The 22,596-nt window shown below is 29.5% G+C and overlaps 1 protein-coding gene across 2 annotated transcripts in view; it reads right to left on the bottom strand.

Annotated features, from left to right (window-relative positions):
• The window catches only part of LOC101234329 (kinetochore-associated protein 1), a 120,560-nt gene that overhangs the window by 39,737 nt on the left and 58,227 nt on the right, over positions 1 to 22,596 (bottom strand). For both annotated transcript variants that reach the window (XM_065804590.1, XM_065804591.1), the window contains exons 32-46: positions 22,084 to 22,161; positions 21,705 to 21,815; positions 21,509 to 21,575; positions 21,329 to 21,393; positions 19,123 to 19,224; positions 16,229 to 16,290; positions 15,996 to 16,097; positions 15,375 to 15,550; positions 15,161 to 15,260; positions 10,642 to 10,757; positions 10,483 to 10,548; positions 5,626 to 5,756; positions 5,427 to 5,510; positions 3,741 to 3,839; positions 3,304 to 3,432 (exon numbers count right to left, since the gene is read on the bottom strand). In XM_065804590.1, coding sequence (XP_065660662.1) covers positions 3,304 to 3,432; positions 3,741 to 3,839; positions 5,427 to 5,510; positions 5,626 to 5,756; positions 10,483 to 10,548; positions 10,642 to 10,757; positions 15,161 to 15,260; positions 15,375 to 15,550; positions 15,996 to 16,097; positions 16,229 to 16,290; positions 19,123 to 19,224; positions 21,329 to 21,393; positions 21,509 to 21,575; positions 21,705 to 21,815; positions 22,084 to 22,161 — 1,488 coding nt within the window. The remainder of the gene's footprint in view (positions 1 to 3,303; positions 3,433 to 3,740; positions 3,840 to 5,426; positions 5,511 to 5,625; positions 5,757 to 10,482; positions 10,549 to 10,641; positions 10,758 to 15,160; positions 15,261 to 15,374; positions 15,551 to 15,995; positions 16,098 to 16,228; positions 16,291 to 19,122; positions 19,225 to 21,328; positions 21,394 to 21,508; positions 21,576 to 21,704; positions 21,816 to 22,083; positions 22,162 to 22,596) is intronic.

Genomic DNA, 22,596 nt, shown 5'->3' with positions numbered 1-22,596 from the left:
TATGCAGTGGTACCATAATACAGACAAAATTACTTCTGATACAGCCATTCATTCTTGCAACAGACACCTTTGGTATATAACTGAAGAGCTAGTTATTTTCGCAATGTTTGATGAGGACATTTCGCCTATGGAAAGATCTGCTATAGCATTGAAGTTGTACGACACCAAAAGAAGTGAAGAAATGAAGCCTGGAGGACCATCTTTCCTAAAAGTCAATGGGGACAACATCCCTTCCTTTGTCTCTTTAATTGGTTCACATTCCTGGCTACTGTTTAACTTAATCAAGATGACTGCAAACCAGTTTGATTTGATGCAATTGCCTGTCGAGCACTGAATGAAGATAAAAGATTACAACTATGTGAAAAATGCTATTGAGTACTGTCAAGTTGTGAATGACTGCACTGAGAGAAGTTTAAAACCTATACAAGACTTTTAAAATAAAATCAAATTGAAGAAGTGTAAAACTTATAAAGACTTTAAAAATAAAGTAGTAGTTGAAGCCGCGCACTCCGCGCAGCTTCAACTACTGCTTCAAATAGTGGAGGACCATTGCAAACAAGTTTCTCTTCAAAGACAAAAAATTTAATGAACATTTGAACTTTTTTTTTTTAAAACAGTGCTAATTGTATCAATCTTACAGGGTGGCCCATAATTAGTGTCCCATCTTAAAAAAGCAATTCTTTGAAAACTAGGGATGGAAAACTATTAATTTTGCTTTGGTTTTTGATATTATTATATATTTTGATCTATTTACTGCTGCCTTCACTCACTTTACTTGTTTTTTTAGCAATGACAAGACCATCACCATATCGGCAAAGTATTATTGATTTTCATGAGAAAGGAGTTTCAGCACGCGACATCCAGACTAGACTCAAAGTGCCGCGAAAGCTTGTTTATAGAACAATTCAACGCTTCAAAGCATTGAGAACAATGTCAGATCGTCCACGCAAAGGAAGAAAGCGCTCCGTGGTGACTGATGCAAAAATCAAGCAAGTTCGTGAACGGGTGCGCCGCAACCCAGAACGCAGTATGCGACAAATGGCCAAATAGCTCCAAATTTCTCGAAGTTCTCTTGGAAGAATTACCAAGGATTATCTAAATTTGACAGCTTACAAGAAAAATCCTGCACAGCTTTTGTCTCAGGCATCAAAGCAGAAGCGCAAGGATCGCTGCAAGGATCTCCTCGCCCGTTTCGCCAACAACGCTCATCTCAACATCGTTTTCACAGACGAGAAGATTTTTACAGTTCAACAACATCACAATGTGCAGAATGATCGTGTCTACGCTTCCTCAAAGCCTAATATCACAATACAAAAGGCAGCACATCCTCTTTCAGTAATGGTGTTCGCGGGTATCAGTGCCACCAAGAAGACACCATTGATTTTTGTTCAACAAGGCGTTAAAGTAAAAGCCCAAAACTATCTGAATGACGTTTTGATCAAAGAAATACTTCCATGGAGTCAAAAGGAGCTTCGTAGACATTGTTGGACATTCATGCAGGATAGTGCTCCAGCCCACAAAGCCAAAATTGTGCAAGATTGGCTCGGCCGAAACACCCCCGATTTCATCAAGCACAATGAGTGGCCTCCAAGTAGTCCCGACTGCAATCCAATGGATTACTCAGTGTGGAGTGTTCTGGAAGCTGAAGCGTGCAAAAAACCGCATAAAACGATTGATTCTCTGAAGAAAGCGCTTCAAAAAGCATGGGATTCGCTTTCACCCGCCTACTTGCGTGCCACCGTAGATGACTTTCCAAAGCGTCTTGAAGCTTGTGTGAAAGCCGATGGTCGACATTTCGAAAAAAATCTTTAAATTTTATTTGATATTGTTAATAAATTGTTTATCAAAAAGTTTTATGTGTTTTCCATTCCTAGTTTTGAAGGAATTGAGTCTTTAAGATGGGACACTAATTATGGACCACCCTGTACATTAACAAAAGTTAAAATGCTTAAAACCACTTGACTATTTAAATCCCTTAAGACCTTTAAATTAATTTCTTTTTTAAGTTGAACTTTGTATACAATATAAATGTTATAGTAAATAATACTGTGTGAAAACTTGAAGTCGTTTTTAAGCAAAAATACTAAAAAAAACGATGAAAAAGGATTTTTTCAACTTCTTCTGAGTGGGGGACCCTTAAATTATATTTTTTCAAAATACTTGGTAAATATCATTTTTTTCTTAGTCTTAACCTAAATTTTAAAGTTGGTGTGGTAATAGGAAAATTTTGCAGGAATAGGACATCATATTGTTCCATTTACAAAAAACTTTAAAATTCATTCAAATTGAAATTTAATATTGGCAATTTTTTAATTTTTTTAAAGAATCCTTTTAAAGCAAGAAAGTTTTTGAAGACAGTTATTGGTTTTAGTAACCTAATAACTTGGAGTTATTTAATTAAATCAAAATAATTCATTATTATTTTATATAAATAAAAAGTTATTTTTAACAATAAATATAGCAAAAATGTTATTTTTGTGTTTTTATTGTTATAAAAATACAAAAATAATTATAGAAACTATATTAACAATAATATTTTATTATTATAAAAAATACAAATATGTTATAAAATCTGCATCATTTATAATATTTTACGTTTCATTATAACCTAGCTAATCAAAACTTTAATAAGAAATTTTTTACCCAGTTTTAACATAGTCTTAACATAGTTTTAGTAAAAAATCAAGTGTTTTTTACTACTGAAACAATAAAAAATCTATTGGAATCATCATTTTTGATTTAAGCAAGTCTTTACAAATAAAAAACAGTCAAAATGGTTACAAGTTTTTACTTTTAAGTAACATTTATTGGTATCAAAGTTACACTTTTATCAAAAGGTCAATATATAAGCTTTGACCATTTCTAAAAAGGTTATTTTTGATCAAATTTTGTTGACCACTAGTTTGTGTATATAGTAAACATTTATTCATTAAAACTAAATACATCAACAGATGTTTTTGTTTGTACTAAATAATTAAATGTGTACATAAACTTTTTTTCCTGTCAAACCATTAACATTTGTCTCCACTTAAAGTAAAAATATTTGTATTTATATATTAAAACAAGTTACTTGTTTAAAAGCAGTAGTTGGTACAAATTAACACTTTTTTGTTTTACTTTGTTTTTTGTATTGTTTCGAAATTGTTTTTGTTTATCTTTACAACTTTTGTGTAAAACACAAACATTTGTGTTAAACACAAACATTTGTGTAAACACAATTGTTTGTGTTAACTAGCAAATACATTAAAAAAACAAAACAAAAAAACAAACAAAAAAAAACGTTAAAAAAAGAACAATCTTTACTTGAATTCTATTATACTTGCTACCAAATTTATTTTTTAACTGCAATAAAATTTGAGTTCCCTCTTTTAATGAAAGTGGATCTAAATAGCATAAGGCTAAATCGTGATCAACAACACGATGTCCAAGAATCTAAATTCCAAAAAAAATCATTAAGAAGTTTAATGAAGAAATAAAAAATAATGAAGAAAAGTTAATTGCTATAAGTTTTTTAAATTAAAAATTATTAATAAAAGATGCATATAACACGGTTGTAGTAAAATTTCAAAAAAAAGCCATAAAATACTTTCTGAGTTCACAACAATTTAATATTCAGTAAAAAAAAAAAAAAGTAGATAAAGATATTTTAAAACTTGTAAACAAAATAAATTATTTTATTATTCAACCTCATAAATTGTTTTAAATTAAAATTAAAAGAAACAGTAAAATAAAAATCCTACAGAGCAGACAAGATTTGAGCACGATTCTGTGAGTTTTACTTCTGCTTTTTCAAGAATAACTTGGGCTGCTTTTAACTCAATTTCAATACATTTTTCTATCTAATGTTAAATAAAATATAATTATAATAGTACCTATAATGCATACATATGTATGTATGTATGTATTTATGTATGTATGTATGTATGTATGTATGTATGTATGTGTGTATGTATGTATGTATGTATGTGGGTATGCATGCATGCATGTATGTATGTATGTATGTATGTATGCATGTATGTATGTATGTATGTATGTATGCATGCATGCATGCATGTATGTATGTTTGTATGCATGTATGTATTTATGTAAGTATGTTTGTATGTTTGTATGTATTTATGCATGCATCTATAAATTTATGCATGCATTAATGGTAGGCTCAAAGTCTAGATCTCAATCCATTTGAAAACCTCTGGGTTATTCTGGTTTGAAAATGTGGCACACAATGTCTAAAAAGAAAAGAAGAGCTAAAGTTCATGTTCCAAGAAGCTTGGATTCATATCTAGATACGAGAAAGAAATTAGTTGAATCGATGTTTACTTGCAATGCCATGTTTACTTGCAATGCCATGTTTACTTGCAGTCATAAAAGTCATAAAAGCTAATAAGCTTAAAACTTTTAACAATTCAAAAAAGATAGTTACTTGGAGAAATGTTTAATTTTTAAAATTTTGTTCGAATACTTATTTAATGATAAAAAAATGCATAGCTTGAATTGATCATAAATTTTTTAGCAATTAAATGTAATAATTGTAATTTTTTTTTGCTTATTGTATTCTTGATTAAATTTTCTTTCAGAACGATTAGACAGTTTTTTTATTATAAAGTTATTTTTTTCTTAAATAACCTATCAAAGTTTAATTTTCATAATAAAATGTTTTGTTTGAATACTTATTCCTCTGACTGTATGTATGTATGTATGTTTTGTTTGAATACTTATTTCTCTGACTGTATGTATGTATGTTTTGTTTGAATACATATTTCTCTGACTGTATGTATGTATGTTTTGTTTGAATACTTATTTCTCTGACTGTATGTATGTATGTTTTGTTTGAATACTTATTTCTCTGACTGTATGTATGTATGTTTTGTTTGAATACTTATTTCTCTGACTGTATGTATGTATGAAATAATGATTTACAAAAAGCTAATGAGTTTTTGTTGACTTCAAATAAACCAGTCCCTGTGAACCCCATGAGATATTTATTTTAAAAAATTAAACAAGTTCCTGTTTACCTTACCTGTGAAGAGTGAAAATAGTTAAATTGTTTAATAAAAGAAGCAGGAAAGAAAGAAAATTGCAAAACTATAAAGAGAGAAATAAGTTGTATGAAAAAAAGAGAAAAATAGTTTAAAAAAATTGCACGATAACTAATTGGAGATAAATATCTTTGCAAGATGATGATGAATTTTAAAAATTCTTAAACGCTAACATTATACTAAACACCATTACTAACAATTACCACAAACCGCTACATCATACACAAGCAACCAAAAAATGCACAACATAAAAAAATCATAATGCCACATTTACAAAAATAATCAAGGTTTAAAAAGGCAAGGTTTACAAAAATAATCAAGGTTTAATAAGGCAAGGTTTACAAAAATAATCATTTAAAAAAAAAAAAAAAAAAAAAAAAAATTAATCACCTCCACTAAAGATACATCATTTTCAATATCAACCGGAATACCCATTTGAAGATTTGAAGCATGCTGGGCACATATTGATACTCCCTAAAAAAAAATTTTTTAAAATAAAACAAAGTTAGAAAAAAATAAATAAATAAAGCAAAAAAAAAAATTAAAGCAAAAAAAAAAAATGTGACAAACAATAAGTGACAAAAATTACAAGCATTAAAAGTTGTAAGGCAAGTTCTTGTTGGTTATTTTCTAATAACAATTCATTGACTCCATGAAGAGTTTTAATCAACTCAAAAATATTTGGAATAGTAGTTGTTCCACCTTGATTGTTTTCTTTAACTGAAATTAAATAATCCCTCATTATTATGATGTAATACACTATTATGATGTACAGTGTCCGACAAAAAAAAAGCTTAGGTTAACTCTCAAAAAATTACAACAAAAAAGAATGACAATCAAATATTCTTTACAATATATATATATTTTTTAATACTATTTCAGGAAGAAATAATTCATTTCAATAGTGTATCTTTAATATTCTAGAAATATCTTTGGGCAAACTACAACCACATTAGGGCGACAAAAAAAATCAAAGTGCTCGAAATAGAACTCTCAACCCTTTATTGTGTTCCTTTTAACTAAAAAATATACTGTGCAAAATATTATTAGGATATTTTCATATCTAGAGGTTGCTCAATGAGCTTAATATTATCAGATTTAAGGGTCAACGTAAAGTAAAAATGAATATACTTTTTTATTTTTTTCATTACTAGAAAATTTTAATTATTTTATTCAAGTTTAGTGTTATTTATATGATTTTAATCAATGTTTGATTCAGGTTGTTCACTTGTTTTTATTAATGCTTTAACAATTGTAGACTTTCGCATATCTGGAATTTGACGTCAATGTTCTTCCACAATTTGTAAAATATATTGCAATTGAGTTTCATCTTTTGTCAAGATTTTTGTGTAATCTGAAACCAGTTTCACTGCTCGTTCAGCTGTGTCATTCACAATTTTCATAGAATTAACAATTTTATGTGCATCCTGGTATTCCGTTATTGTACTCCACTTGTCTGGGCAATGTTCCTTCATAAATGCCCAATTTATTCCAAGCAATTCAAATAGATATTTTGATCTATTTGTTACAAAGTCATCTAAGTTCATGCTTACAATTTTATCCATTAATCCTTTACCTTCAACCCTTTTTATCTGGGTTGTATTGGCTGGCTTTTCAAGCGCAATCAACATTTTTTTTTTAGTTTGGTTATCAACATCATTACTGAAAAAAGAGAGACTCACAAGGTCTTCAGTTAAATACCATAAATGTCCTGCAATGGCATTTTTGGGAGAATCAGCTACTTCTTTGTCAAATATTTTGAATTTATTCAATTTCCTAATCAGTGTCAGGTCATTGTGAGGAGCAGATGAAGAAATGGGAGCCCGAAACCAATGTTCCATGTAAATCAATATTGAAAAAATCGAAAATCGCAGAAGATTTTTCTCTTCATTTTTTGTTAAATAAAATTGATGTCGAAACAAGTAGATTTTAATAGAGTACAGTGCTTTTGCCATCCATCGTGCTTGGTGCATAGCACCAGGAGAACGAAAAGTTATTCCCTTTTGGCCTGGAGGAATTTTTCCTAAAAAAATTATTACTAGTTGCAAAAACTCGTTGTAATCGTTGCGAGGTTGTTTTGATCCTTGCATCATAATTACAGCAAATTCTATAGCTGATGGTAAAAGTGAGCCATATACTTTGAGATCTGCATCAGTTAAGAGCCATGATTTAGAATTAAGTTTACTCTACTGATCACGAAATCGTTGAAACAACTTAACCTCTGGACCAGAAAATGTTCCAAAACAAGTTTTGTAAACATGGGATAAAATCACTTCATGAATATGGTGTTGACAGGCTGTGTATAATAAAGACTTTCCAATTAATCTTTCCAGCAAGGTACAAGCACCTGTATGTATACCTGTGTTGAATGTATACCTGTGTTGCTTGAAGTAGTATCAAAACAGAGCGCCACAATTCTGTCATATGAAATGTTCCAATCTTTTAAAGCTTGTTCTGTTGCATAACTCATTTGTTCACCAGTGCCTCTATCCAGTTTTGGGACTGACAACAGTTTTTCTACATCATATCCTGTCACTAATATGGGCAGTCGATACACTTCATTTCTGCTTGTCAAATCGGGTAACAATTTTCCATCCCAATGTACAGTTAATGGAATCTGTGGTTTGAACTCTAAAATAATTCTTTTTGCAACTTCTTTACGATTTTCAATACGTGCACATCGAAGAGATTCATATGATGTAGATAAATGTTCAATATTGGCACCTAACCCTTGACAAACTGTAGACAAAACCAAGGAACCAGAACGATTGGGAATTTTCAAACGATCAAGAGCTGAACAAAATGCTGGAGTAATCAATTTCTTTTTTTCTGTTTTTTCACTCTTTTTCAGTTTCTTTGCTGATGATGGAATAAAGTCATCTACTTCATTATCTGTACCCTAAGAGGAGTCTGATTCTGCCAAAACTAGGTCTGTGACTGTTGAACACATTCCTTCTTTTTTTCTTTTTAACTCATTTGTTTCTCTTTCTTCATTTGCTTTTTTTCTGTTTAAAATACGCTGTTCTTGTTTGAATAATTCACAATCAACTGAACTCATATAGCCTTTTCTTCCTTCTCTTTGTAGTGTAAGAAAGGTCTTGTCTTCTTCTATTGCCATTAATTTTAAAGCATTTTCATGAGCAATATCAAATAGTTCTTCAATTTCTTGAGAAAAAATTTCCACATTTCTTTGCTGAGTTTCTGTTTTTCTGCCTTTATTCTTTTTCAGCTTTCTGTATTTCTCAACGAGTTTTTCAACATGTGTTATAACATGATAACGTTGGCAAAGAGCTAGAATTCCAATAAAAGTTGGAATTCTAGCTCTTTGCCAAAAGTCTAGAACCTAATCTGTCACAAGGCCTGCACTTTCTTTTACATTGTTGTTATTTTTGAAGAAAAGATAAGATTTTAAAACTTGTCTTTTAGATGGCAACTTGTGCCCTGTGATCACAGATGTAGCTTGACCAATACACCATAATTCATTTTGACTTTTTGTCTCCATTAACAATAAATCAATTTTGAAAATATCTCTCTAATAATGTGTTTTAAAAATGTATTTTGTATTTACAGGATAATGCAATAGTTTTAGCAGTAGTGCAATACTGATGCAGTAACTTAACTGGATGATGAAATATTACAATGGGTGTTTTAAATGCCAGCCAACTTATTTTATTTTTACTTTTTAATTTTCTAAAAAAAAAATGTGTATTATGCATGACTCATTAGATTAACAAATAATAAAATATTGATAGCATTGTCAACTTAATTAGTAAAATAGAAAAGATAAATGATAAAATATGAAAAATGTGGGTTCGAGCAGCTTTGTAAAAATAAAATATTGGATTGAGCAACCCCTAAACCTTAACAAATTGTGTCCAAAATTTCCCAGTATCATTTTTTCATTAAATGGAACCAAATAAAAGGTTGAGAGCATAAAAAAAAAAAAAAAAAATTTTTTTTCAATAAATTTATTTGTCACCCTAAACCACATGTTTACGTCATTTTATTATTTGTCAATTAGAGCTTGACATGTCGAATTCCAGACAAATTTTTGGTGAGTTGTGAAAAAAAAAAATTTATTGTGAGCGAAAACGTAATCCTAAATTATTTTTCTTGCTTCAATTGTCGCTTTTTCTATCAAAGCACCCAAGTCGAACAATGCGCCAGACAACTCAAAAAAAGATAAGAAAACAACTGAGTTTGAAAAGGGCCAAATTGTGGCATGGCATGAAAGTGGATACACTGACCATGAAATTGGAAAAAAATTGAATTGATGGTGCACTACAATTCGAAGATTTTTGTTCAAGTATTATTTGACAGGAAGTTTTAAACGCAAAGAAGGGAGCGGAAGAAGGCGTAAAACAACTGCCAGAGAGGACAAATTAATTATAAGAGAGGTTCGAAAGAATAGAAAGATAACAGCGGCTGAAATAAAGAGAAATTTTAAATAGGATGTTGACGAACGGACGGTTCTTCGAAGGATCCATTCTATTGGGAAATTTAAATCTTACTGGAGCGTTAAAAAACCATTCATTTCTGAAAGTAACCAGAAAAAAAGACTTCAATGGGCAAAGCAATATCAGAATTGGACAATCGAACAATGGAGAAATGTTTTATGGAGTGATGAGTCACCATTTTGTTTGCGCTTCAGTGGGCGGTCGCGTGTTTGGCAGTTACATAATGAACATTACGATCCATTAGTAACACAGCCAACAGTAAAGCACGATAAAAAAGTGAATGTATGGGGATGTTTTACTTCATCGGGTGTTGGTCGTTTGTATAAAATTCCTGGTATTATGGACAGTAAAATGTACAAACAAATCTTAATTCATCAACTGATACCTAGTGCAAATGAGCTCTTTAAAGATAAAAGTTGGGTCTTTCAGCAAGATAATGACCCGAAACATGCGGCAAACAACGTGAAAAATTATTTGAAGAACAAAAAATTAGTGGTTCTTTCTTGGCCAGCTTAAAGTTCTGATCTGAACCCTATCGAGAATCTCTGAAGTATATTGGATCATGAAATCAAGACAAGAGCTCCAAAAAATGAAGAAGAGTTGTTTCAAATTCTTCAAAATCAATGGAAGAACAATTCTGGGGAACTCTTACAATCACTTGTTGAGAGTATGCCTTGTCGGTGCAAGGCAGTGATCAAAAGCTGTTGCTTCACCACAAAGTATTAGTTTGGTCTATTTCATTATTTCAATAAAAATTATCAAATTTTCGTCATTTTTTTCTTGTTTTTTTTTTATCTAAGAATCAATGCACCAAATAAAAAAATTTTATTTATTTTTTTCTATATCAGTTGTAGAAATTTAGTTAAGTTCTCTTGCATGTCTATCTAAGCTTTTTTTTTGTTGGACACTGTAATTCACAATGCATTATAACAAACTAATAATCATTAAAAAACAACAAAAGTTGAGATAAAAGAGTGAGTTAGCAATACCGCTACATTGAACACCACTGCCAGTCAATCGAGTTGAATCATAAAGCAACACATCTTCAGAAGGAACTAAAAATTCCAAGTAATGGAAATAATAAATGAAAATAATTTAAAACAAACAAAAAAAAAACAACCTTTTTGAAAAGATTTTATAGAACATACCAAAAATACTCAAAGAAACAAGATTTTGTATCAGAGGAAGGACTGCGGATGAAGATATGACCAGACTATCATCACGATACTCATCAAGAATCCACTCATGAATTAAGCCTTCAACTCTGTAATAAAAATTATTTTTAAAACATTTTTTTAATATACAAAATTGGTAAAACAATTTTAGTTTCCTACAAATTATAACAAACTATAGATATAAAAGGTTTACTAAATATAATAATTATAGATATAAAAGTTGAAAGAGTTAAAGTACAGTGAATGACAACTTGGAGTACAGTAAATTTACACTGACTATAAAAAATAAATAACAATATGCATTGTGAATATAAAATGGTAGAGGTGCAGCAGCAGAGCTCAATTTTACTTTGCAAATAGACCATTAATTAAACCCAACCATGTCTAATAAGGTGGGCTGAAAAAACTGTCTTGAAAACTAGGAAAAGGCAGTACGTGCAATAGTTGCTCCATGACCTTGTTAGTTACTGTGCAAAATATTTTGAATTTTGGAAGTCATCTTGTGGCATCCCAATTTTATGACTACCAAATGGCCCAATTTGGTTTTAAAATGGTATAGCTTCCAATGAAGTACTACCAAAAGCAACCATAATTATAATTAAGGGCAGTGAAACAGAGTCAGATAGTTAGGTAATGCAAAAGACTGTTGTAAATAATCTATGATTTCTCTATTATCACTCATTCATAACGAAAATAAAGTAAATACTATACAATTAACTTAATGTACTTTTCAGCAAAACAAAGAATGTCAGAAGTTATTATGACACCCAGTAGCAAACCAAAGAATCTGACTAATGCTCAGGTAAGTAGTACGACTATAATTATTACATTATTACATAACCGTAAGCCTACTATTATTACGTGATAGAACTTAGCAAATCATGCTAACTTGAGAAGAGTTAAGGTTAAAGTTAAAGTTGGAGTTAGGGTTTAGGTTTACATGCATCGGCCGCTTCTCAGTAATAACTGAGTTCAGGTTGTTTATGTTTTCAGGAAACGGAAAAGTGCAATACTACACCCTGCAGCGCATCAAAGAAGCCAACAAGAAAGTCCCAATGCTGTCCAATTTACGGTTATCCGTCCAGACCCAAAGAGACCCAGCTGCCAACAAAGTCGGATACAATGCGAACCTTTTTGCAGATACGACGAGAGATGAAAGCGACAGACAGTGCTCCAGATCCTGCAGTTTCCACAGTCTCAGAAAAAACAGCGCAACATATCGAGCATATATGGATCAAAAAGTCAATCTCGGTAATATCACACAAGAGAATTGTAGAGAAAATCAGAATGCTCCACAGCAATTACAAAAACTTGGTAAAACCATATAAATCCAGACAATGTGATCCGGCATACACCGAGCGACTTAAAAGATTTGCTACTGAAACAGATCTGCAACTATTTGATATTGCAATCTGCAAATGTATCGATTTTCCAAGTTGCAGATGCAAACTTGAGCATAAGGTGCTGCCTGCAGAGTGAAGCTTCTTGACGGACCAACGAAATCAACGAAAAATGATGATTGGCGGCGTTGATGTAAGAACTACAAAGAAACTTGTGTTACGACAAAAATGCCTAAGACGAGTTGATTATTTCATGGAAAAACATTGTAAATGTATCAAAATTGATGAACAAGTTGACAATGTAAATAATTCGGCAACGTCTGATAAGGACGACTCAAGAATGGATGCAATTGATCCGGATTTCAGTGTTACCACTGACACTACTGACAGTAAAGTATTGGAAATTGATAACAAGCAGCGCAAGAAACAAATGCGACTAGAACTACCAAATGTTGCTAAGATGTGCGACAGATATAAAGTTCCAGGTTGTTGTGCAGCAGCTATTGTCAGTGCAACATTGCAAGATGTGGGTCTTATACACAAGGGGGACACATCAATGGTAATAGATAAGAATAAACTTGGCAGAGAACGGCGAAAAGTCAGAAAGCAATTACAAACCCAGGCATTCCAGCAAAAACTGAATGGACTCTATTTCGATGGCCACAAAGATAAGACCAGAGTGCAAACTAGAAAAGGTAACAAAAACCATGGACAGATTATTGTAGAAGAACATGTGTGTCTAGTTCGCGAACTAAATTCAGAGTACCTAGGCCACATTACACCTTTAAGAGGAGGAGCCAAGAGCATAACTACAGGTATCTGGGACTTTCTAAAGGAGAATAAAGTCAAAACAGAGGATCTAATGGCTATTGGGTGCGTTGGCACTAATGTCAATACTGGCACACACCGAGGTGTGATCCGTTTGCTCGAAAAGCGCCTTGGTAGACCGCTTTAGTGGTTCATCTGCTTATTGCATGCAAATGAACTACCGCTGAGGCATCTGATTACTCATCTTGATGGAGTTACAAATGGTCCAAAATTGTTTTCTGGACCCATTGGAAGTTTACTGCCGACATGTGAAGAATTGCCCGCTGTACCATTGTTGGCTATAAAGTTTGACAACTGTCCTCCTGTGCTGACTTGAGCACGGATTAAAAATATTTGTTCAACATGTGTAAAGCAGTAGAGACTGGGCAATGTCTTGAAGATCTTGCGTTGCAAAAGTCCGGGCTGGTGGTACATTCAAGACGGTTGACTACCATTAACAGGCTACTTGGGTTATATGTAGCAACAGCTATTCCTTCCGAGAATCTTGTGGAACTTGTCACATATGTCATGACTGTGTATGCACCGCTACGGTTCCACTTTAAAGTCAGGTCAGCGTGCATAGAAGGATCAAGACATGTGGAGACTAATACAGTTTTCCAGATACATGAAACTAGAACTCAAAGTGACTGTTGATTAAAACTAGATTATTCTACTTTTTATTAAAAAAATATAGTTAGTGTTTATAATTTCTTTAATCAATTTTTGTTGTCTTTAGTATTTTTTTTTTTTTCTTTTTAATTTCTATTATATATTTTGTTGTCATTACTATTGTTTATTGTTATTTCTATAAATATTTACATTACTATTATTAACTACTTTTAACTATTACTACTAATATTAATATTGTTATTATTGTTATTATTACTTTTGTTATTATAACTATTATTATTATTGTTATTATTGCTGTTGTTATTATTGTTATTATTATTATTATATTATTATTGTTATTATTATTAGTGGTATTATTAACACCGTTATTTTTATGTTATAAAGTTATTATTAACATAGTTATTTTTATGTTATAAAGTTTATTATTTTTATTATATATTATGAAAATTAGCATTATATTTATTTGAATTAGATATTATTAACATTAGCAGGTGTTTACTTTATATTAGTAAATTTACATCCTTGAGTGTAAAATCTTATTTCAGAAATAAATTATTGATTGATATTGATATTGATTGATCCCATAATTGCCAGAAATGGTTACTTTTGCCATTCTGAGAACATCTTGTTAGCAATGCTAGCTGATGAAAGAGACCACATCAGAGAGCTGGGCTGCAGACAGATACTTGCTGCACGGAAGAAGAACGCATCAGAAGCACTGCGACAATTTCGAGTTCCAAGTTTAAACTTCAATGCCAGAGATTACATTGACCTGGTAAACTGGAACAACGAAGACCGCTGCAAACCTCCGATGACAAAACACTTGGCTGAAGCAGAGCTACAAGACTGCGTTAAGAACAGGAACAACCAGCTTGTTAGGAGCCTGCCACAATTTCCCTGCCACACCCAAGCCACCGAGTGACATATTCGTCTAGTGACTGAGGCATCAGCGGCAGTTTGCACTGAACAACGAGACGGATTTATCCGTTTTAGTATTGAATCCAGAAAGAAAATAAAAACGTTTGACAACAAAGCACAATACAGACTTTAACATTTTATTTGCATGTGTAGTGTGTACTTGTGCACTGTGTAGTACAAGTATTTTAAGTAACTGAATTAAACATTGCTTAGTTGTATGTAAAATATCAGAAAATTACAAAATTGCATAAAATTGGTGATATTTCAAAAGTGTTAGGGCACCCCAAGACCAACAAATTTATGACCTCAACTTTTTTGCTTTCACTAATGCTACTATGGAGCAACTATTCCATCCCCTGCCAATTATAGATTTACCAATTTTTTTTTCACAACACTTTCAGCCCACCTTAATGCCTAAGGCATAAATCTAAGAGGTCATAGAAAACTTGGTCTACTTAAGTGATCTTGTCTAATGAAGTTTTATTTTCCTAAAAGTTGAGAGTGAGGTGCAAAAAATTATTTTTACATTAGAAATGATCCTAATAGTTTACTTTAATGTAAACACAGTAAGGGAAACTATTTACAAAAAAAATTAAACAAAAAATTTAAAACATTAAGAACTAACTTAGAGAACTAAAAGTTATATTATTTAAGAAATATTATAATGAAACACTCCAAGTGGAAAATAACTGATATTAAGTCTTAAAACTTATAATTTATGATAATTTATGAGAAACTGATTCACAACTCCTTATGATCCACTGTACCCTAACTCTTCTTTCACTACTTAAAATTACTTTTTAGGATCATCTTGATAATCTGAACTTTCACATTGTGATCCAAGTAAATCAACAAAACGCATTAAGCAACACATTGCTAGATAATCACAAATGCTATCTGAAAGTTAAACAATTAAATATTAATATATAACACTGAACACAAAAATATTTTTATCAAAATTTAAATCAATGTTATTTTTTTAATTGATAACATTAGAAAAAGAACACAAACCTTTTTTGCACAAAGTTAGGGCAATAGATGTAAAATCATGCAAATCATTGGCTCCTTTTACCCAATTAAATTTAGAACTCTGCACTAACACATATGCCATTTTAAAAAGAATCTTTAAATTTTCTTGAGGAAGAGACTGGTAAAAATTTCCTGATTCTTGATCTTTAACTAATTTGCTAAAAAAAAAACCTTTATTTTAACTTATGTAAAACTTATAAATACTTTTTATTTGTTTTTTATTATGCTTTAATTATTGTTTAAATATGTAAGTAAAAAACTTTTATGCAATCTAAAATTATGATAAGTGTTTTTTACTTATGTTTTTTAAGTGTTTTTTACTTATGTTTTTTAAGTGTTTTTTACTAATGTTTTTGACCATTCAACACTTATTTTAGTTATTAGATTACTAATTAAAAATTTATTAATTTAAAAAATAAATTAACATATATTAATAATAAAATAAAAATGAATATAATTACAATCAAAATGAATATGAAAAAAATAACTAAAATTTCTACAAGACTAAAAAATCTATAAATAATACTGAAGATGTTTCTGTAAATGATTTTTAGCATATTTAATTGCTACTTAAAGTAAAAATGTCATAAAAATGATAATTACCAAACATGCTTAAAAGCTTCTTCATAATTTTGATTTTCTATATAAACATCTATAAGCAATGAGTGATAATTCGCTCCATTCATTTGCAACAAATCTGCAAAGCTAATAACAAAACAACAAGCTAAAGCAAGTAAAGCAAAAGTAAGAACAAAACTAAAACTAAAACAAAGAAAAAACAAAAGAAACAAGTAAAGCTAGACTATGAGCTAAAATAAATTTAAAAAAAAAAAAACCGTATTATTTGGCTTTCACGAGAAAACTCTTTTTTCATAGACTTGTAATCAAAACTTTCACACTAAAAATTTAATGTTTTATGTAATTTAGTTTTTTTATTCATTCCTTAAATAAGTAAATTAATATAATATATAAAAATTTGTTTACAAAAATCAAAAAATAATTTTAAACTTATTTTTAAAGAATTGCTGAAAGCTTAAAAAAATATATAAAATGAGTATTAAAAATAAGATGAAACATTGAGTTTAAAAAAAAACAACCAGCAATCAAAATATAAAATTATAAACAGAAGAAAGAGAACTATAGCATGATATAAATTCTAAGATGTTGCATAATTGTTGCATAATTGGCAGATGCAATTATGCAACATCTCAGAATTTATTAAATATATATAAGAGAGCTGTGAAAACTATGAAAATAATAAAGACGATTATTGTTTTTATAATTCCAAAAATTAAACTTTAATCTAAAGCTAACAAATAAAAATCAATAATAGCATTCCTTAGTTTCTAACAATTAGGGATAAAAAATTCAACTTATAATAACAAGGCCAACATGTAACAACAGAGTAAACATGTAACAACTAGGCCAACCAGTAATGATTGGGTTAACCAGTAACAATAAAGATCAACACCTAAAGGGTCAACATGAAACAGCAAGTAACAACAAGGGGTCAAGATGTAACAACAGGATTAACATGTAACAACAGAGTCAGCAGTTAATAACATAGCTAATTACAACAATATTAATAATCAATTTTATCAGAAACACCAAAGTAAACAAACCAATAAATGTAATTGCTCATGATGATTGTAATACACAATTAGTGGAGTTTAGCATCCATGATACAAAAGCAGAATGATTTTTAGAAGAATTTATATTGCACTAATGATTATGATGCTGGAACTATTGTGCTGGCTTAATTAAGTATTTGTTTACTGTTTGCAATTTATAAAGAAGAACAACTACCACAAAAAAGATTGTGGTCAATTAAAGAAAATTAAATTAGTCAATAATTCTATTTGTAAGAGTTCAGTTAGGAAAAAATAGAATAAAAGAATAGAATTTAATTTCTTAAATACAAAAATAAAAAAAAACAATATACAAATACGCTATAATTTTATCAAAAAATATGTTAAATAAATGAACATTTTGTTTATTTAGTTTAAAAGCATATTTTTTTAGTTAATTAAAACTTAGTTATAATTGTCTAATAATTATATATATAATTATATTTCAGATATGGTTAGACATAAAAAAAAATCCTTAAGAGGTGAGTGGAGCAATAAAGCTATGACCTCTGCTAGTCCTACAGCCCGACAGGATCTAGAAGAGTTTCTAAAATTGTTGCAGCAGAGAGAGGAAAGAATGTAATTACAATTTGCTGCATTAGCGCTGCTGGCTTTTACCTGCCGGCTTTTCTAATTTTTGCCAGAAAATAAACCCTTCCTGAACTTGTAGAAAGAACCCTACCAAAAACTGTAGGCCACTGTAGTGATAACAGCTGGATCAATGAAGGAACCTTGTTTCTTTTTTGAAAAAAACTTTTATCTTCACGTGAAACCTAATCTCCTGCTGTTGATTACAATTGTGGTTTTTGTGACTGACAATCACTTAATAGAATCACTTAAAACCTTTGGAGGCTATATTATAATGCAGAAAGAAAAACATCATGGTTGGGTTACAGTCCAATACATCACATTGTCTCCAGCCCTTTGATGTATCATTTTTTGGCTCATTAAAGACCTATTACAGCCAAGCATGTGTCAACTTTATGGTCACTCATCCAGGATAACCTATCACAGACAAAAATATTGGTGAGCTTTTAGCACCATTTACTTCAAAGCAGCAAAATGCGGTTGACAGGTTTAAAGAATGTGGAATCAAACCTTTTAACTCACTTGTGTTTAGCAAACATGACATTGCTACTTCAAAAACTAATGATCATGACCATGATGACAAAAATGGGAATAATAGTGCTGTCAGTGTTTTTTGATTTTAATCCATTGCATACAGCAAAACAACACGGGAAAAAAAGGAAAAGCAAAAACTGAACTCAAGCATTCTTACAAGCACACTCATCAAAGAACTGTTAAAACAAAACAAAAAAAGCAGAACGAAGAACAGAAATATTTTAAAAAGCAGAGAAAATAAGCTTGTGAAGCTATAAAGGGAGTCAAAAAACCAAAACTAATTTTAAAAACTAAGTTTAATTCCAGGCCAAACAGTTCACTTGCATCATTTTCAAAGGATGCTGTTATAAGATATCATTTTGTAAAGAAGAATATTGTGACCTTCAACAGAAGAATCCAGTGCTGCAAATGCCAAGAGTGGTGGCATTTTTACCTGTGACTATTGTTAATTGAACAACTAAACACTCTTAGTTACAATGCTACTATAGTTATTATGAATTTACTTAGCCTATTAGTTTGTAAGATGTAAAAAACACATTTTTTAAGCCATGTAACATATTTAAAAAATAAAATATACTTAATATATTTAAATAATAATCTTAATATATATTATATAAATAATAATATATTTAAATGATAATATATTCAATATATTTAAATATAAATAAACATATATCTTTAACTTTAATGTTGTCATTTAAAGTCATCTTGCTTTGGGGCAAGATGACAACTTGTCAAGGTTATGAAAAAAGAAGAATTTTTTTTTTTTTTTTCAAAAGTAAATGGTTATATATTTAATACCACGAAGGACTACTCTAACATGCTAAAGTAGAACATTAATTTTATTACGCTTTCATTTAAGAGATTTTTTTTGTCACATTAAAACAATCAGAAATTTAAAAATTAGAAATATATTAAAACAATAAAATACTCGACAAACATGAGTTATCCATAAAAATCGACGATAAATAAATGCTTACCATAGAATGATGTTTTGGCTTCAATACAAAATTTTGAATTAATTCATTACAATAACAACTGTCATCATACTGTGTTAGAGATAAGAACACTCCAAACTCTTTCTTTAAAATAAAAAGTGTTGAAATTAAAAATATTCATAATGAAACAGAATATTATGATATATGCCCATAATTTTATGTAAAAAATAGCGTTAAATTTAAAAAATTTCTTTAATAAAATATGGGTAATTTAGCAATCTGAAAAAATAAAAATATCAGTGAGGTAAGTTTATGAAATACAGGTGGTATGTGTTCATACAAAACAAGTATTGTTTAGGGCAATAATATATAGGTAAGGAGGTGAGGTAATAAAAAATTTGCAGATAGCTGCGTTGCAAAATATAAGAAATATATCTCTTTAATTGGAATTTTATGGAAAAAAATTAAAAGTTCAAACTAAGGAGATTGTTAAATTATAGAAAGTTGAATTTTTTTTATATAGATATTTTGATCAAAGCAACAAATAGAAATGAAACAAAAAATAGTGATTCTTAGGTCTAAATGCAATACTTATTGTGTGGTTTGAATGATAGAATGTCATTGATATGGGTTTGATATCATTCTTCTTCTGCTTCAATAGCATCATATCCAGTAATTCTTACAATGATATCCTCATCTGATACTTTGTTGGCAATGCAAGCATAAAAATCTATGCCTACTAACTCATCGGCCGTGAGGTTAGAATCTTTTTTTCTAGAATAAAATTTTTTTCTTTAACAATTCAAGATCATCTTTTAAACTTTCCATTGCAACCCTCTCTACATCTAGAGGAGGCTGTAATGGAAATTACATACTACATCTAGAGGAGGTTGTAATGGAGGTTGTCACAGAAAGGATTGTCAATATCATTTATATGCTTTTCCACTAATAACAATGATATTCCTAATTTTTAAAAACAATTTATTAAGGTTTGGTCTGAAATGGAGTTCCAGCCCTTTGTAATAATATTCTTTAAAAAGTTGAGCTAAGTAAAAAAATTTTATATATATATAAACAATAAAAAAAAAAGTTCTTTAAAACATTGCTGTGCAAGCATATGCATTGAAGAATATTTATGTCAAGGTATTTACAAAACCTTTGTTTGGTTTCTTTAACGATTTTGCTAAATAATCCACTAGGAAGTCAAACATGTGTTAGTAAGCAAAATTCATCGCATTAAAAATATTTACTCTAAATATATTGCCTCTATTGAAAGAGAAGTGTGTGGTTTCAAACCTTGTAGGGATAATTTGTTAGTTAAGCAACATTGCCTCTGCAGAAATGGTTTGAAAGATATACCACACCTGTAACTTTGACATCTTCTGGAAAATATTTATTTTATTTTCTTATAGCATTTAAAGAAAAAAGCTGAAAAATAACCATATATCAAAAAGCCATTAATCAAAAAAAACTGGATAAAATAAAATAAGAAATTTATTTCTTTGTTTAAATTTATCTAGCCAACCATCATATATCATCTATCATGCCTGAAAAATATCTAAATCTTTCTAATCTTAAATCTTTTTTTAAATATTAAAAAAAAAAAAGTTTTTTCTTTTACCACTAATTAAACATTTTCAGCTCTTATTTGTTTGAACCATTTTATTTACTGACTTGATAATTTTTATCAACCTTTACTTGTTCAAGGAAATTTATTTAACAAAAAGTTTTTATCTTTATTATTTAACAAAAGGTTTTATCTTTATTCTTTTTTCAGGTTGGAAGAAGTTTGGTGGAATATCAAAGATTTTTGAAACATCTTTACTTGTTTTTTCTTTTCTTTAACCCCAAAAGAGATTCATATTTCCAGTTCAAATTGTTTTCTTTACGTCTTTTGGGTGGAATGATTATTTTTAAATAAAAGAATAATTCACCCTAATCATTTTTGGAAAAATCAAAGCATTTGAAATTTGAAAAAAGATGGTTTAACAAGTTTTTTTATCAGAAGTTAAGAAAGTTTAATTTACAAAGAGAACTTTTTTTGTTGAAACTAAAAAAATTTTCTGTATTTTTATTGTTATTTTTACACCTATTTTTTCAAATAAGTAAAAGTTTTGGAAAAAAAACATTATGCCTACTTTTCATTCATTTTTCTACCTTAACACCTCCTCTTTTTTATTTTTTATTTTTTTTTTGCTTAAATAATGTTTAAAAAATGTAATTGTTAAAAAGTGTATAAAAAATTTACTTGTAAGCAGTATATATTTTTCAACTTCATCATTATTACTTGAAAATCATTTTTGAAACTTTTACCTAAAGTAAAAAATTATTTCATAATGATAGACACATTAAAATTTAAAAGAAATTGGAAAAAGAATGAAGTATCAGAGTTAACTTCAGACCTAAATATCAGTAAAAAAAAACTCACTGAGTTTGGAAACAGAATGAATTAACAGTATAAGAGCTTCTGTAATACTCATTTGCTCAACCATATCCTAAAAAAATATACAACATTTAACCTAAACAAATGTGTGTGTGTGCGCGCACATGCGCACGTGTGTGTTAGGAATAGTCTTATGAATAAAAAATTTTGCTTAATGTATATGAAATACATACAAATTTACCTCTTCATCAATTGGCTGAAAACAGCTGTTATACCATACCAAGCAAAAGTTTGCAACATTGATGGCATCTTCAATATCCAAGTCTTCTATTAACTTGCAGGACTCATAAATCTAAATAACAAAACTATAAACATATTTCTATAAAAAATACTAATAATTTTCAAGAAAATTTTTAAAGATTTTTGAAAATTTTTTGTTCAATTTTTCCAAATGAAAAAATAAATTATAACTTTACTATTATTTAAAACTTTATTTATGGTTATATTTATTTACTTTTTATTTTATTTATTTACTTATTTATTTTTTACTTAATTTATAGTTATATTTATTTCACTTAACCAATCAGAATTTTTTTAATTTAAAAAAAAATGTAAAATACCTTGCTACTTAAAATCCATGACTGAATTCGAAGAAAATAAACATAAGCCTTTGTAACTGATGGAAAGTATTTACAAATCTAGAAAAAAAAATTAAATATCAAATCAAGGATTATGAGCTTTACCAAGAGAATTATAGAAATGATTCTGTGAAGAGATTGAGATTGTGTAAAGAAAATAATTATTCTGTAAAGAGATAACAGCTGTTTAGTATTAAAGACTCTAGGGCTCTAGAACAAATTTTTTATTTTTACTTAGAAATAGTAGCCTTAAACTTCATAGTAAATAAAAAGAAAAAGATGAATCCTGAAATTTATCAATTTTTAAATCCAGAGACTCAGAACTAATAAACGCAGTAAAAGGTGTTAGACTCAATAAAACTTGTATATTCATGTAATCGGTAATACAAAGGATTTTGGTATGTATAGCACAGCCAAACAGTAAACATAAACAACAAATTAAATAAATATTATGTTATTGGATGATTTTAATTGATTTTTCTTTGCATTTACTAG

The sequence above is a fragment of the Hydra vulgaris genome, chromosome 09 (genome assembly GCF_038396675.1).
Source record: "Hydra vulgaris chromosome 09, alternate assembly HydraT2T_AEP".
Classification (NCBI taxonomy): domain Eukaryota; kingdom Metazoa; phylum Cnidaria; class Hydrozoa; order Anthoathecata; family Hydridae; genus Hydra; species Hydra vulgaris.
This window is presented reverse-complemented; position numbering and strand designations above follow the sequence as displayed.